The 14,345-nt window shown below is 40.1% G+C and overlaps 2 protein-coding genes and 1 non-coding gene across 12 annotated transcripts in view; 1 reads left to right on the top strand and 2 right to left on the bottom strand.

Annotated features, from left to right (window-relative positions):
* The window catches only part of ZNF674 (zinc finger protein 674), a 35,157-nt gene that overhangs the window by 5,204 nt on the left and 15,608 nt on the right, over nucleotides 1-14,345 (top strand). For all 10 annotated transcript variants that reach the window (XM_061137800.1, XM_061137810.1, XM_061137809.1 and 7 more), the window contains one exon: nucleotides 269-367. In XM_061137800.1, the coding sequence (XP_060993783.1) occupies nucleotides 269-367 (99 nt within the window). The remainder of the gene's footprint in view (nucleotides 1-268; nucleotides 368-14,345) is intronic.
* LOC133053029 (uncharacterized) overlaps nucleotides 1,399-14,345 on the bottom strand; it is a 45,502-nt gene continuing 32,555 nt past the window's right edge. Inside the window, exon 5 of the mRNA XM_061137811.1 lies at nucleotides 1,399-1,922. Within this exon, the coding sequence (XP_060993794.1) occupies nucleotides 1,814-1,922 (109 nt within the window). The 3' untranslated portion in view covers nucleotides 1,399-1,813. The remainder of the gene's footprint in view (nucleotides 1,923-14,345) is intronic.
* On the bottom strand, nucleotides 12,422-12,528 carry LOC133053180 (U6 spliceosomal RNA). Its single transcript, XR_009692115.1, has one exon. It is a non-coding gene; the product is annotated as a U6 spliceosomal RNA (small nuclear RNA).

Below are 14,345 nucleotides of genomic sequence, written 5' to 3'. Positions count from 1 at the left end.
CTCTCTGGGCTGCTGCAGCTCAGGGGTATCTGGGCCCTGAGTAAGTCAGGCCTCAGGCTCCCGGTCAGGAATTCCTAATGGCGTTTGCCCCCTGCCCAGAATGGTCATTATCTCGCCTTCTCTGTGGATGGTCTGCACTGAGGGCCCACTGGCTAGGCTCACAGGGCAGTCACCAAAGCCAGACCATCCCCGCCCTGCAAGGATGGGCCTTGGTTCTGGGATGCTGCAGATGTTCATAACCAAGTCCTCTGTCATTTCCTCTCAACAGGATACCTTGTGGCCCAGCCACATGGGATCTTCAGGTTGGGACAAGAAGAAGAGGAGGCAGGGATGGCAGCTGGAGAAAGCCCACTGTGGAGCTGTCCAGGTGAGCCCATGCCAGGCCAGCTGGGCCGGGCAAGGGGACCTTCATGGGTCAGGGAGATCTTGGCCTCAGCAGCACGCCCAGGAACTTATCTCAGAAACCCCAGGCTTGGGGACACAACTCAGGGCTGATGGAATGAGCTGCTGTGATAGCTACATGATGCCCCACCTGCCACCCCTCCACAGCCCCTTATTCTTGGGGTTCAGACAGAGGCGGCTGCTATTGTTCTCTAGATCCTGTCCCCACCTTCTAGCATCTCCAGTATATGGAGATGTGCCCAGGTTTGTCTCTTTCCTCTTCTCCTCCTTTCTGAAAGCTGTTAAGCCTTCTCTCTTGGGTATTCACATATTCATCAGAAGCCAAGCCGATGGAAGGATGAAGTTTCCTCTTTATTTGGCATATTGTGGGCCCTCAAAATCTGAAATGCAGTGTCTTTAACCTCAGGGAAATTATCCTCAGGAAATTATTGATTTATTGGAGTTGGGATGGACAAGAGAGCTTTGCTTAGTAACCTTCAGCTCTACCAGGCCAGGTACCACCGTGTCCTTGTCTGCTCTCACTTTGAGGCTAAACAGTGTCAACTTCACACAGGTTTCTGCTTGCTCATTTCTCTCAGACCATTCCAAATCTGACTTGATTCCACCTGTTGTCAGATTCCTCCTCTTATCAATACTTCCCTCCCACTCAACTCTTTTGTCTTTTGTCTTACCTCTATTTATTAAAATAAATAAACCCGAGAGCATATTACTTCCACAGCAGCATGCTTCAGTGAGCACTGTCTGCTTTCCTGTTTGTTTGTTTGTTTTTGCTCAGGGTCTCTCATGGTGACCGAGGAAATCTCGAGACATTAGTCTTTGTCTTTTTCTTTCCCGCTCTTAGTGGCCACTCAGCGGCCCCTCCCGAAGAAGTCTGTCTAGATCACTGTTACCCTTCACTGCGCTCCATGGACCAGCAGCCTGGGCATGGCCTGGGCTCAGAGAAGTGCAGATTTGGGATCCACTTCAGCTTTACTGAATCTGCATCTGCTTTTCAACAGCTGTTCAGAGATTAGTTTCATGACTCAGCTGTAGTCAGACGGGCAGCTGATTCCAGGTGACTCTCTAGATGGCTTCCCCAGAGCCCACTCCTGCCTGGCAGGTGCACCCTCTCACTCAGAGCCTTCCTGAACCTTCTCCCAGGGACATTTTGGCCTACAATTTACTCTTTATCAATCAATTCCATATCTGCTGCTCCATAGAGATTCATCAGGGTTTCTGGTCTGCTGATGACCTGCTTTTTCCTGCTTCCAGTATTTCCAGGAATTGAGTCTCATTCTTATTTCAATATTAATTGTGGAAGGAGGAAGCACAGACTCAAAGGCAGCTTCCACCCTTTGAAGTCACATTTCCCATGTTGAGTCTGAGTGTGCAGAACATTCTGGGATATGATGTAATCTCAGTGCGTTCCCAGTCACACCTCCAAGGGCAGCTTCTTTTCAAGGTTTCTAATTCCTCTGATGAGCATCTCCAAAGGTCCAGGGAATACCTTCACATCTGCATTTCTCAGTTTTCTTTCCCTCCTATGAAAAGTAAGGATTTAGTTCAATTAACCTTGATCTTCTGCTCTGTAGCGCTTCACAATGTTCGTTAAGTTTTTATTTTCCCTTTATTTGTTGACTATCCTTGTAACTTTCAACAACATAGCTAAGCTTCTGTTTTTGCATTCCAGTTGGTAACTTTCTTTAAATCATAGCGAAATGCCTGTGGCTGAATTTTCTACCTGGAACACAAACCCCTAGAGGCAAGAGTCCACATCTTGTTTTCATTCACCCAGGTGTCTGTAGAGGCACTAAGTAAGTATTGCTTTGATAGTTTTGGACTGGGGCAGAGGAGGGAGGTTTGTTATTCTTCCATAGCCCAGTGGTGAAGAGCTGGGACTTCGGAGCTCACAGCCTAGATTCAGATTCTAGCCTTTTCACTCACAAGCTGTCACTTTGTACACGTGACTTAGCCATTCTTTGCCTGTTTGTAGAATGGGGCTAAATGCTAGAATTTAAAGGACTGATAGAATTTAATGAGTTGATAAATGTCAAGCACCAAAAAAAGTGCCTTGGAATAAAGGAAGTTCTCAATATATGTTATCCCTCTTTGTATTGTTGTTATTAGCCATATAGAATATTTGTTTAATGTAATGGTTGTCAACCAGAGGTGTATCACCTGTGGAGGCCTAGTTATGTGCATTGTAACATTCCAGATAGTTCTGATATCCATGTCTAGTTCAGATTCATTGCTTTAAATGTCTGCTGACAGGTTCAAAGGACTGTGAGACTTAGCAAGGCCGTCACCCAGGAGCATGGGTCAGTCAGATGGGATAGTAAATAAGAGCACACAGCCTCACTACTGGTTAGCTTGGTTCTCTTCCCCCATTCCTCCATTCTTCAAACTACTCCAGAGCTTATATTCTCCTCTGGGCCCTGGATGAAATCTCTGACAAATCTCATAAATTCTTGGATTGTTCTGAGATAATAAACATCTTCTGTCAAGATCCACATATCAAGAGTAGCCTTGCTGTCATATTTATTATTTTATTTGTTGAGCTTTTCACAGAAAGAACTTTTACCTTTGTTAATTTTCTTTATTGTGTTTTCCATTTTGTTGATTTCTCCTTTTACATTTATTTCCATTTCTAATTCTTTGGGTTTACTTTGTTGTTCTGTATCAGCATCTTTTTCCCTTCAACATTTTATTATAAAAATTTTCAGACAAAACAAGCAAAATAATTATAGTTTGAACATCCATGTAATATTTAGATTCTACAATGAATGTTTTGCTGTATTTGCTTTATTGCCTATCTGTGGGCTAATTCCTCTCTTCTTCTATCAATCTCCCTTTTTTGTGTGTGTGGAATGCATTTCAAAGTAAGTTGTGGATATCAGTACACTTCACACCTAAATACTCCCACAGGCATATCATTAACTAGAATTAAATATTTCTTAGTATTTTTTCTATCCTTAATGCTTAACAGGTGTTTTCATAAAAGGAAATGCAAAACTAGCACAATATGATAGTGGGTTGTATGTGGTAATGCTTTAATGTAATTTCCAGATGCATTTTCCATGTATTGTCATGATATATGTAACTGCAGTCTCTTCTTGAAAATGAAGTTTGGGTTATTGAGGTATAATTTATATACCATGAAGTTCACCTCTCTTAAGTGTACAGTTCTATATATATTGACAAATATTTAGTCATTTAAATACCATCACAGTCAAGCTATTGGACATTTTCATTCCCCTAAAACATTCCCTTGTTCCTCTTTACAATTAAACTTCTCCCCTACTCTCACATCCAATCTTGTTTCTTCTTCTAGTTTTGTTTTTTTCTAGAATGTTATATAAATGAATCTCATAGTATATAGCCTTACACATCTTGCTTCTTTCATTTACCTTAATGCTTTTTAGGTTCATCCATGTTGTGACATGTTTCAACAGTCTGTTCCTTTCTGTAGTCAAATGATACTCCATTTGCTTACCATAGACCAAGGTATGCACTTGAATTTTTTTTTTTTGTTATTATGAAAGAAGCTGATATGAACACACTCATGTTTAGGCATTTGTGTGGGCATATATTTTCATATTTCTGGGGTAAATATCTAGAGTGGGATTGCTTGGTCATATGGTAAGTGTATGTTTAACTTCACAAGACACTACCAAACTGTTTTACAATGTAACTGTACCATTTTGGATGCCTACCAGCAACATATAAGAGTTCCAGTGTTTTGTTTTCTTGCCAGCACTTGGTATTATTAGTATTGTTAGTCTTTCTAGATACTGTATAAGAGTAACTCATTGTGCTATTAATTTGCATTTCTCCAATAACTGATATTCAGCATCTTTTCATGTTCTTTTGTTTGCCATCTATATATCTTTGGTGAACTATTTCTTGTAATCTTTTGCCATTTTTGTTATTGTTAAATTGTGAGAGTTCTTTATATATTCTGGATGCAAGCCCTCTATCACTATGTGTTTTCCAAGTCTTTACTCCCACGCTGTGGCTTGTTTTTATCTTAACAGTGTCTTTCCTAAAAAAGACATTTTTAATTTTGATAAAGTCCAATTTATCAAATTGTTCTTCTACAGTTCATGCTGTTATACCCTGTGTAACAATTCTCTAACACAAGGTAACAGAGATTTTCTCATATTTTTATTTCAGAGGATTTATAATGTTAGCTCTTATATTTATCAGGCTTCCCTGATAGCTCAGTTGGTAAAGAATCCACCTGCAATGCAGGAGACCCCAGTTTGATTCCTGGGTCAGGAAGATCTGCTGGAAAAGGGATAGGCTACCCACTCCAGTATTCTTGGGCTTCCCTTGTCGCTCAGTTGGTAGAGAATCCGCCTGCAATGCAGGAGACCTGGGTTCGATCCCTGGGTTGGGAAGATCCCCTGGAGAAGGGAAATGCTACCCACTCCAGTATTCTGGGCTAGAGAATTCCATGGACTGTATAGTCCATGGGGTCGCAAAGAGTTGGACATGACTGAGTGACTTTCACTTTCACTTATATTTAGGCCCATGGCCAATAATGAGATAATATTTTTACCTGGTATGAGTTAAGGGTCATTGTTTTCCTTTTTCTTGCATATGCATATTTAATTGTTCAAGCAGCATTTTTTAGAAGACTATCTCTTCTCCATTGACTTACCTTGGTACCCTTGTCAAAAACAGTTGAGCACATATGCATTGATCTGTCTGCCAATACAGCACTCTGTTAATTACAGTGAATCTTCCAACTTTGTTCTTTTCATAATGTTTTGGTTCTTGATATTTTCATATAAATTTTAAAATCAGCTTGCCAATTTCTGCATGAAAGCCTACAGGGATTTTGTTTGGAATTACAGTGAGTCTGTGGATCATTGAAATACTAAGAATATTGAGTCTTCCAATTCACAAACATAGTATATCTCTCAATTTATTTAGGTCTATAAAAATTTATCTCAGTATCTAAGTAATATTTGGTAGTTTTGAGTGCATGGGTCTTGCATAGCGAATGCAACTGCAATTTAAATATTTCATTTTAAACACACCTATTTGCTTTTTGTCAGTGTCTCCTTTGTTTTTTTTTTAATTTAGTGGTTGCTCTAGCAATTAGGAGATACATGCTTTATTAACCCTTTCACCATATATATTTATATTTTAAGACTTTAAGTCATATGTAGAAAGTTTATAGCAATATAGGTCACTTCCCTTCCCTCCTTTATGTTATGCTCTAGGTTTCAAATGTATTGTATTCACAACTGTCATACATATCTTAAAGAATTCAAAAGGAGAAAAATAGCCTGTAGTGTTTTTTTTTTTTTTCAACCCCATGGACTGTAGCCTGCCAGGCTTCTCTGTCCATAAGATTTCCCAGGCAAGAATACTGGAGTGGGTTGCCATTTCCTTCTCCAGGGGATCTTCCCAGCCCAGGGATTGAACCTGTGTCTTCTGCAAGTCTCCTGTATTGCAGGTGGATTCTTTACTGCTGAGCTACCAGGGAAGCCCATTCTGTATATTTACCCAGATGTTTTTTTTGTTGTTGTTGTTAATTATCTTAAATTGGAGGTTAATTACAATGTTGTAGTGGTTTTTTCCATACATTCATATGAATCCGCCATGGATGTACAGATGTCCCCCATCCTAAACCCTCCTCCCACCTCCTTCCCCATCCTATCCCTCAGGATCGTCCCAGTGCACCAACCCTGAGTGCCCTGTCTCATGCATCGAACCTGGACTGGCGATATTTTTCACATATGGTAATATACATGTTTCAATGCTGTCTCTCAAATCATCCCACCCTCGCCTTCTCCCACAGAGTCCAACAGTCTGTTCTTTACATTTGTGTCTCTTTTGCTGTCTCACATGTAGGGTCATCATTACTATCTTTCTAAATTCTATATATATGCGTTAATATACTGTATTGGTGTTTTTCTTTCTGACTTACTTCACTCTGTATAATAGGTTCCAGTTTCATCCACCTCATTAGAACTGATTCAAATACATTCTTTTTAATAGCTGAGTAATATTCCATTGTGTATATGTACCATAGCTTTCTTATCCATTCAGCTGCCGATGGACATCTAGGTTGCTTCCATGTCCTAGCTATTGTAAACAGTGCTGTGATGAACATTGGGGGACACGTGTCTCTTTCAATTCTGGTTTCCTCGGTGTGTATGCCCGTCAGTGGGATTGCTGGGTCATATGGCCGTTCTATTTCCAGTTTTTTAAGGAATCTCCACACTGTTCTCCAAACTAGTGGTTGTACTAGTTTGCATTCCCACCAACAGTGTAAGAGGGTTCCCTTTTCTCTGCACCCTCTCTGGCATTTATTATTTGTAGACTTTTTGATAGCAGCCATTCTGACCAGAGTGAGATGGTACCTCATTGTGGTTTTGATTTGCATTTCTCTGATACTGTGTGATGTTGAGCATCTTTTCATGTGTTTATTAGCCATATGTATGTCTTCTTTGGAGAAATGTCTGTTTGGTTCTTTGGCCCATTTTTTTTATTGTTACCCAGATATTTTTATCATTTTTGTTGGTCTTCCCATTCACCCTGCAGAAAATCCTGTTTCATTTCTCTTAGAAGAAATCTGATTACAAAATCTCTTTGCTTCAGTGTAGAATTCTGGGTTGACAATTTTTTGCCTTTAGTAATTTTAAGAAGTTCCAGTATCATCTGACCTTCATTGTTTCTGATGAGAACCTCACAGTCATTTGAATAATTGATTCATATGCAATGTGCTTTTTTTTTTTTTACTAACTACATTCAAGATATTTTCTTTAACTTTGCTTTCCAGATATTTGACTGTAATATTCCTGGGTGTTTCTGTGAGTTTATGTTGTTTCTGCTATGCTGAGCATCTCAAATCTGTCATTTTATGTCTTTTTCAAAATTTGGGACTTTTTTGGCCATTATTTCTTCAGACCTTTTCTTCTGCACTAGTCTCATTTCCTTGGAGGACTCCAATAATGTGAATGTTGGACCTTCTGATACTGTCCCATGGATACCTGATGCTGTATTTCTTTCTTTTATTTTTCTCAGTCTTTTTGTCTCTATTCCTCATATTGGCAGGTTGGATCATTTCTGTCAGTTTAACTCCAGGTTCATTGACTCTTGCCTCTCTCGTCTCCATTCTGCTGCTCAGTTCACCCCAGGTGTTGGTTTGTTTGTCTTTCTGATTTCAGATAGTATCTTTTTTAGTTCTAAAATTTCCATTTTTTTAATAGTTTCTCTATCTCAGTTGAGAACTTCTTTTTATCCATTCACTTCAAGTGTGTCTGCCTCATAGAACTGTTTCCATAGCTGCTTAAAATGTCTTTGGTATTTCCATCATCTGGTATCTGTTGGTTATCTTTTCTCTTGAGAATTGGTCACATTTTGCTAGTTGTTTGTTATGTTGAATGGTTTTGGATTCTATCCTAAATAGTGGTGATTGTTTTGTTGCTTTTAATTTTTAGTTATCACTTAATAAACCTAGTTAGATTCATATCACTGGTTTTGTGTTGCCCTCTGTGGGTACTGATTCTAATCGATGTGGTGTTCAAAGCCTTTGCTTTGTGTATGCACCATTCAGGGGTTAATTTGAGACTTGAGTGATGGTTTAAGTCTTTGTGCAGTTTTCAGAACTTTTGCTGGCCTGCTTCATGGTTGTCTGAATGCATTTGTCACTCAGGTGTTAGTCTCAGACTGAGCTGTGGTTGAAATATATTACTTTAGTTCAGTTCTTAAAGCTTTGGTGTGAGGCTTTTGCTTGGATGAGCTCAGGACTTCAGGAGGTTTATATACCATTGGGACAGAGTCTTGTGAAAAAATAATGGGGACTAAAAAGAAATGCCCTGGTATACGGGCTGCTTCTTCACTTTTTCACTCACCTTCAGAGTCTGCCTGCTGTTTTTTGCTTTTAACTTGTCAGAATCCTGCATAGGTGCTTTACATGTTTTGTCTAGAGTTCTTAGTTGCAATAATCAGTAGGAGAGGGGCTGTAGTAGACATACTGCATTGTGCCTAGAAATGGAAACCTTAATTTCATTCATTCTTGCTTTTATCTTTATTATTTCTATTCTCCTGCTAGTTTGAATTTAATTTTCTCTTTTCCTAGTTTCATAAGGTAGAAGCTTAGATAATTCATTTGATAGCTTCCCTGTCTAATATAAGTATTGTGAATGCTATGACTGCCTCTAAGAACTGATTTAGCTGTCTCAGCCTCTCTGTATTATACCACAATATACAAGAAACATACAAGAAACTGCATGTATTTGAAGTGTATAATTTGATAAGTTTTGACATGTAAACACCCAAGAATCCATCACTACAATCAAGATAGTGAAGTCATAGAATGGGAGAATTTGTATGAAATTGATGTTATTTTTTCCTTGAATGTTTGATAGAATTCCCCAGTGAAGTCATCTGTGCCTGGAGTTTTCTTTATAGGAAGGCATTAAACTACAGTGTCAATTTCTTTAATAGATACTGGGTTATTCAGATTATTTCTTCATGAACAAACTTTGGTAACTTGTGTCTTTCAAGGAGTTTGTCCATTTCACCTAAGTTGGCAAATTTATTGGCATAAAGTTGTTCATAGTATTTCCTTATTATGCTTTTAATTTCTGAGGGTCTGTGGTAGTCTCATTTTAGTTTTAAAAAAGCAATCACGTGTAGAAGTGAAAACTATGAACTTCATTTAAAAGGAAATCTCTTCCCCCAGCTAATGCCTCTTTCAGTGCTTCAGGCTGGAAGCTCTCCCCCCCACTCCCCCTGCCACTCGCTGAATCACCAACTAGGCCATCTCTGGCTCCTTGGGTGAAGCAAGTGAAGAAGGAGGGAGTTAGGGCAAAAATAGTTTGCCCTAACTGGTAAAGATATAATCTGATATTGACACCCTCTGCATGTGGCAGATTCTAGAGAGCGATTTCTTTCTGTCCCTGGTATGTTTTGGGCTTCCCAAGTGGCACTAGTGGTAAAGAACCCACCTACCAATGCAGGAGACGTAAGAGACACAGGTTCAATCTCTGGGCTGGGAAGATCCCCTGGAGGAGGAAATGGCACCCCCATGGCAGCCCACTCCAGTATTCTTGCCTGGAGAATCCCCATGGGCAGAGGATATTGGTGGGCTTCAGTCCATAGGGTCACAAAGAGTTGGACATGACTGAGCACACACAAACTGGTATGTTTATGGTTTCCTTGGAGATGCCCCAGCTAGGGCCCTTGATTGCAGTTCCCTCAATATAGGCTGTGCCTCTTTTCCAGCAAGTTATTTAATATATCTCCTTCTTGCCCTCACCAAACAGCACTGTCGTAGACATCCAGTCTCTTTTTGCTGAGGTCACCTTGATGCTAGGAGAAAGTCCCCTCTCCAAAGTAACCCAACCCTGTTTCTATCCAGAAGGTCCACATCTGGCTTGTGGAATGTGTGTCTGTGTGATGGGGCCTTGATCTCTTCATCACCTTCCCCCGCCACCCAATGCAACCTCTTTTCTGTGGCCACAGACTGCCACAACCTGCCTGTCACCTGTAGAGTTTTCTAGTCGCAAACCAGGTGCCAAGTCTCATGTGTCCCCCAGACTCTACTGGACATATATAAAGCAGGTTGTCTCCTTGAAGTTTTCCTTACTAGATTAGGGCTGGGGCAAAAGTACTCCTCCTGCCCCTATTGTGTGAGAGAGAAAATGCCACCGCTTTCCAGCAGCTCTGTCTGAAGAAGGTTTCTTCCTCAGCTTCTTAAACCTTAATACTCCTACTTTTTTCTTTTTACTCCTACTTGTAAGCTGTCTTACTGCAGAGGGACTCCAAGTGGCTTTGACCTACTCCTTTAAGTCCTGCAAAGGTCTCTGGACTGCGAAAGCACTTGGTAGTATTTTATTACCAGCCTTTGAAATGGCTAGGGTTTTTTTTTTAATATTTTATTTTCTTGTAGTGAGAACTTTTAAGATTCACTCTCTTAACAACTTTCAAATACACAATACAGTATTATTAGCTATAATTGGGCTTCCCAGGTGGCTCAGTGGTAAAGAATCTGCCTGCCAGTGCACGAGATGCAAGAGACGTTTGATCCCTGGGTTGGGAAGATCCCCAGAGGAGGAAATTACAACTTGCTCCAGTTTTCTTGCCTGGAAAATTCCATAAACAGGAGGAGCCTGGCAGCTAGAGTCCATGGGATCACAAAGAGTTGGACATGACTGAGCAACCAAGCATACACACACAGCTATAGTCACCATGCTGTTACTGCTTCTGCAGTGTTTGTTTAGAAAGCCCCAGGCTGGAATCAAACTAAGAAAAAAGTCACTGCTGTTTCCCAGTTTACAGTGGAGCTGCCTCCTCACCCCTCTCCCCAAGTTAGTATCACCTTGATCCATGTGTACAGATCATTGTTGAATCTTGAGATGTGGGCAAGAGAAGTGGAGATTGTTGGTAAAAATAAAGGGCTCTACCAACAGTTTTTTCAAAGCAGATGGCCTGCAAAGAGCTGTATTGATACCATGTTAAGCCAGTTCCTTCAGAGCATGGGTTGCAACTGGGTGGCAGATGTAGCTTCTGAAATATCTGAAACTTCTGGTTTTGAACAGGAAGCATCAATGTAAAAATGCAAAGCTTTGTAACCTTATGCAGCCAAACTGATGATACAGACAATGCATGATTTAGAGCAGTGCTGCCCAGGAGAACTTTCTACAATGATAGCACTGTTCTCTCTATATAGAATTGTAGTATGGGCATACTCCTTGGGCTTCCCAGGTGGCACTAGTGGTAAAGAACCTGCCTGCCAATTCAGGAGACATAAGAGATATGGGTTTGATTCCTGGGTCGGGAAGATTCCCCAGAGAAGGGCATGGCAACCCACTCCAGTATTCTTGCCTGGAGAATCCTGTGGACAGAGGAGCATGGCGGGCCATGACTAACAAAGAGTCAGACACAACTGGAGCAACTTAGCATCTATGTATACATGGGCACACTCTACATTTTGGTAATCTGTTAAGTACGAATTGGTATCTCACTGTAATTTTTGTTTCCCTGATTACAGGTATTTATCATTTCATATTTTGTGTGGACTGGATTTCCTCTTCTGTGGCTTACTTGTTCATATCCTTTATTTGTGTTTTTGTTGGGGGTATTTGTCTTTTTCACATTTATACAGATTCTATATATAGTCCCAATTCTGATTTTGTATATAGTCAGTATCTTTTTCTTAATTTTTTTCCATTTGTTTTTATTAGTTGGAGGCTAATTACTTTACAATATTGTAGTGGTTTTTGCCATACATTGACATGAATCAGCCATGGATTTACATGTGTTCCCCATCCCAATTCCCCCTCCCACCTCCCTCTCCATCCCATCCCTCTGGGTTTTCCCAGTGCACCAGCCCTGAGCACTTATCGCAGCCCAACATGGGCTGGTGATCTGTTTCACCCTTGATAGTATACTTGTTTCAATGCTGTTCTCTCAGAATATCCCACCCTCGCCTTCTCCCACAGAGTCTAAAAGTCTGTTCTGTACATCTGTGTCTCTTTTTCTGTTTTGCATATAGGGTTATCATTACCATCTTTTTAAATTCCATATATATGCGTTAGTATACTGTATTGGTCTTTATCTTTCTGGTTACTTCACTCTGTATAATGGGCTCCAGTTTCATCCATCTCACTAGAACTGATTCAAATGAATTCTTTTTAATGGCTGAGTAATATTCCATAGTGTATATGTACCACAGCTTCCTTATCCATTCGTCTGCTGATGGGCATCTAGGTTGCTTCCATGTCCTGGCTATTATAAACACTGCTGTGATGAACATTGGGGTACACGTGTCTCTTTCAGATCTGGTTTCCTCAGTGTGTATGCCCAGTAGTGGTATTGCTGGGTCATATGGCCGTTCTATTTCCAGTTTTTTAAGGAATCTCCACACTGTTCTCCATAGTGGCTGTACTAGTTTGCATTCCCACCAACAGTGTAAGAGGGTTCCCTTTTCTCCACACCCTCTCCAACATTTATTGCTTGTAGACTTTTGGATAGCAGCCATTTTGACTGGCATGTAATGGTACCTCATTGAGGTTTTAAAAATATGGAATGCTTCATGAATTTGCATGTCATCCTTGCGCAGGGGCCATGCTAATCTTCTCTGTATCGTTCCAATTTTAGTATATGTGCTGCCGAAGTGAGCACAGTATCTTTTTTTAAAATTTTTATTGGAGAGTATAGTTGATTTACAATGTTGTGTTAGTTTCAGAGGTACAGCAAACTGAATCAGTTACACATATACACATGTCCACTCTTTTTAGTTAGTATTCTTTCTTCATCTTGGTTATTACTGGTGTTTTTTGAGTAGAAGTTTTCTTTGTAATGTAATTTCTTTGTAATTGATTGATTTTTTAGTTTGTGCTTTTTGTGTAATTTCATGTAACTTTTCTCTGACGGAGCTCATAAAGATGTCATGTAATTTTCTTCCAAAAATTCAAATTTTGCATTTTACTTTCTTAAAATCTGCCTCAGTCAGTTCAGTCACTCAGTCATGTCTGACTCTTTGCGACCCCATGGACTGCAGCATGCCAGGCTTCCCTGTCCATCACCAACTCCCAGAGTTTACTCAAACTTATGTCCATTGAGTTGGTGATGCTATCCAACCTTCTCATCCTCTGTCATCCCCTTTTCCTCCTGCCTTCAATCTTTCCCAGCATCAGAGTCTTTTCCAGTGAGTCAGTTCTTTGCATCATTTGTCCAAAGTACTGGAATTTCAGCTTCAGCGCCACTCCTTTCAATGAATATTCAGAACTGATTTCCTTTAGGATTGACTGGTTTAATCTCCTTGCAGTCCAAGGGACTCTCAAGATTCTTCTCCAACACCAGAGTTCAAAAGCATCAATTCTTTGGTGCTCAGCTTTCGTTATAGTCCAACTCTCACATCCATACATGACTACTGGAAGAACCATAGCTTTGATTAGATGGACCTTTGTTGGCAAAGTAATGTCTGTGCTTTTTAATATGCTGTCTAGGTTGGTCATAGCTTTTCTTCCAAGGAGCGAGCATCTTTTAATTTCATGACTGCAGTCACCATCTGCAGTGATTTTGGAGCCCCTAAAAATAGTCTCTCACTGTTTCTGTTGTTTCCCCATCTATTTGCCATGAAGTGATGGGCCAGATGCCATGATCTTAGTTTTCTGAATGTTGAGCTTTAAGCCAACTTTTTCACTCTCCTCTTTCACTTTCATCAAGAGGCTCTTTAGTTCTTCTTTGCTTTCTGCCATATATATAGGCATATATAAAATCTGCCTAAACTTTACATAATTCATGAAGAAGGGAACTATTAGTTGACCTTTTTTCCCCATGTGGACATCCACTTGTACCATGCCACATACTGAACCCTTTCAACAGTGGTGTGGGATACCCCTTCAGCTAGAGGTCAAGTTCCGTATCTGTGTGGGGCTGTTCCAAGGCTCTCTATTTAGTTGCATTGGTCTGTTTGTCCCTTTGCTATTTGCATGTTTTTCTAACTTTATAATGAATTAAAATATATAAAGCACTTAAAAGTGCCTAATGAGTGCTATATAAATGTCAACTGTTATATCATTCTTACTGTTGTTGATGTTGTTAACAGCTGGTAGGATGATTCTCCTTATCTCTTTAGACCCTTTGGTCTTCAAAAAGGAACCTAAGGATTAGTTTGTCAAGTTCCATGGAAAACTATTGGGGATTTCAATTCCAATTGACCTGTGTTTGGAGATGAGTTGGAAGTAGGTTGGGGTTTGGTATCTTTACTCTATTGAGTTTTACCATCAGTGAACTCTTATTCAACCTGTCCTTTCTGCCATTTAGTAATATTTTGAACTTGTCTTCAGGACAGGCTTGCACATCTTTTGTTACACTTGTTCCTAGATACCTCCTAGCTATTATTGCAATTGTGATTTGGATTTTATTTTCATAATATGGTTCCTAATTGGTTAATACTAATGTATGACAATGCGTTGGTATCTATACATTCAATT

Source organism: Dama dama, chromosome X (assembly GCF_033118175.1).
Source record: "Dama dama isolate Ldn47 chromosome X, ASM3311817v1, whole genome shotgun sequence".
In the NCBI taxonomy this organism is placed as follows: domain Eukaryota; kingdom Metazoa; phylum Chordata; class Mammalia; order Artiodactyla; family Cervidae; genus Dama; species Dama dama.
Note: the sequence above shows the minus strand (reverse complement) of the source record. Positions and strands in the feature narration are given on the sequence as shown.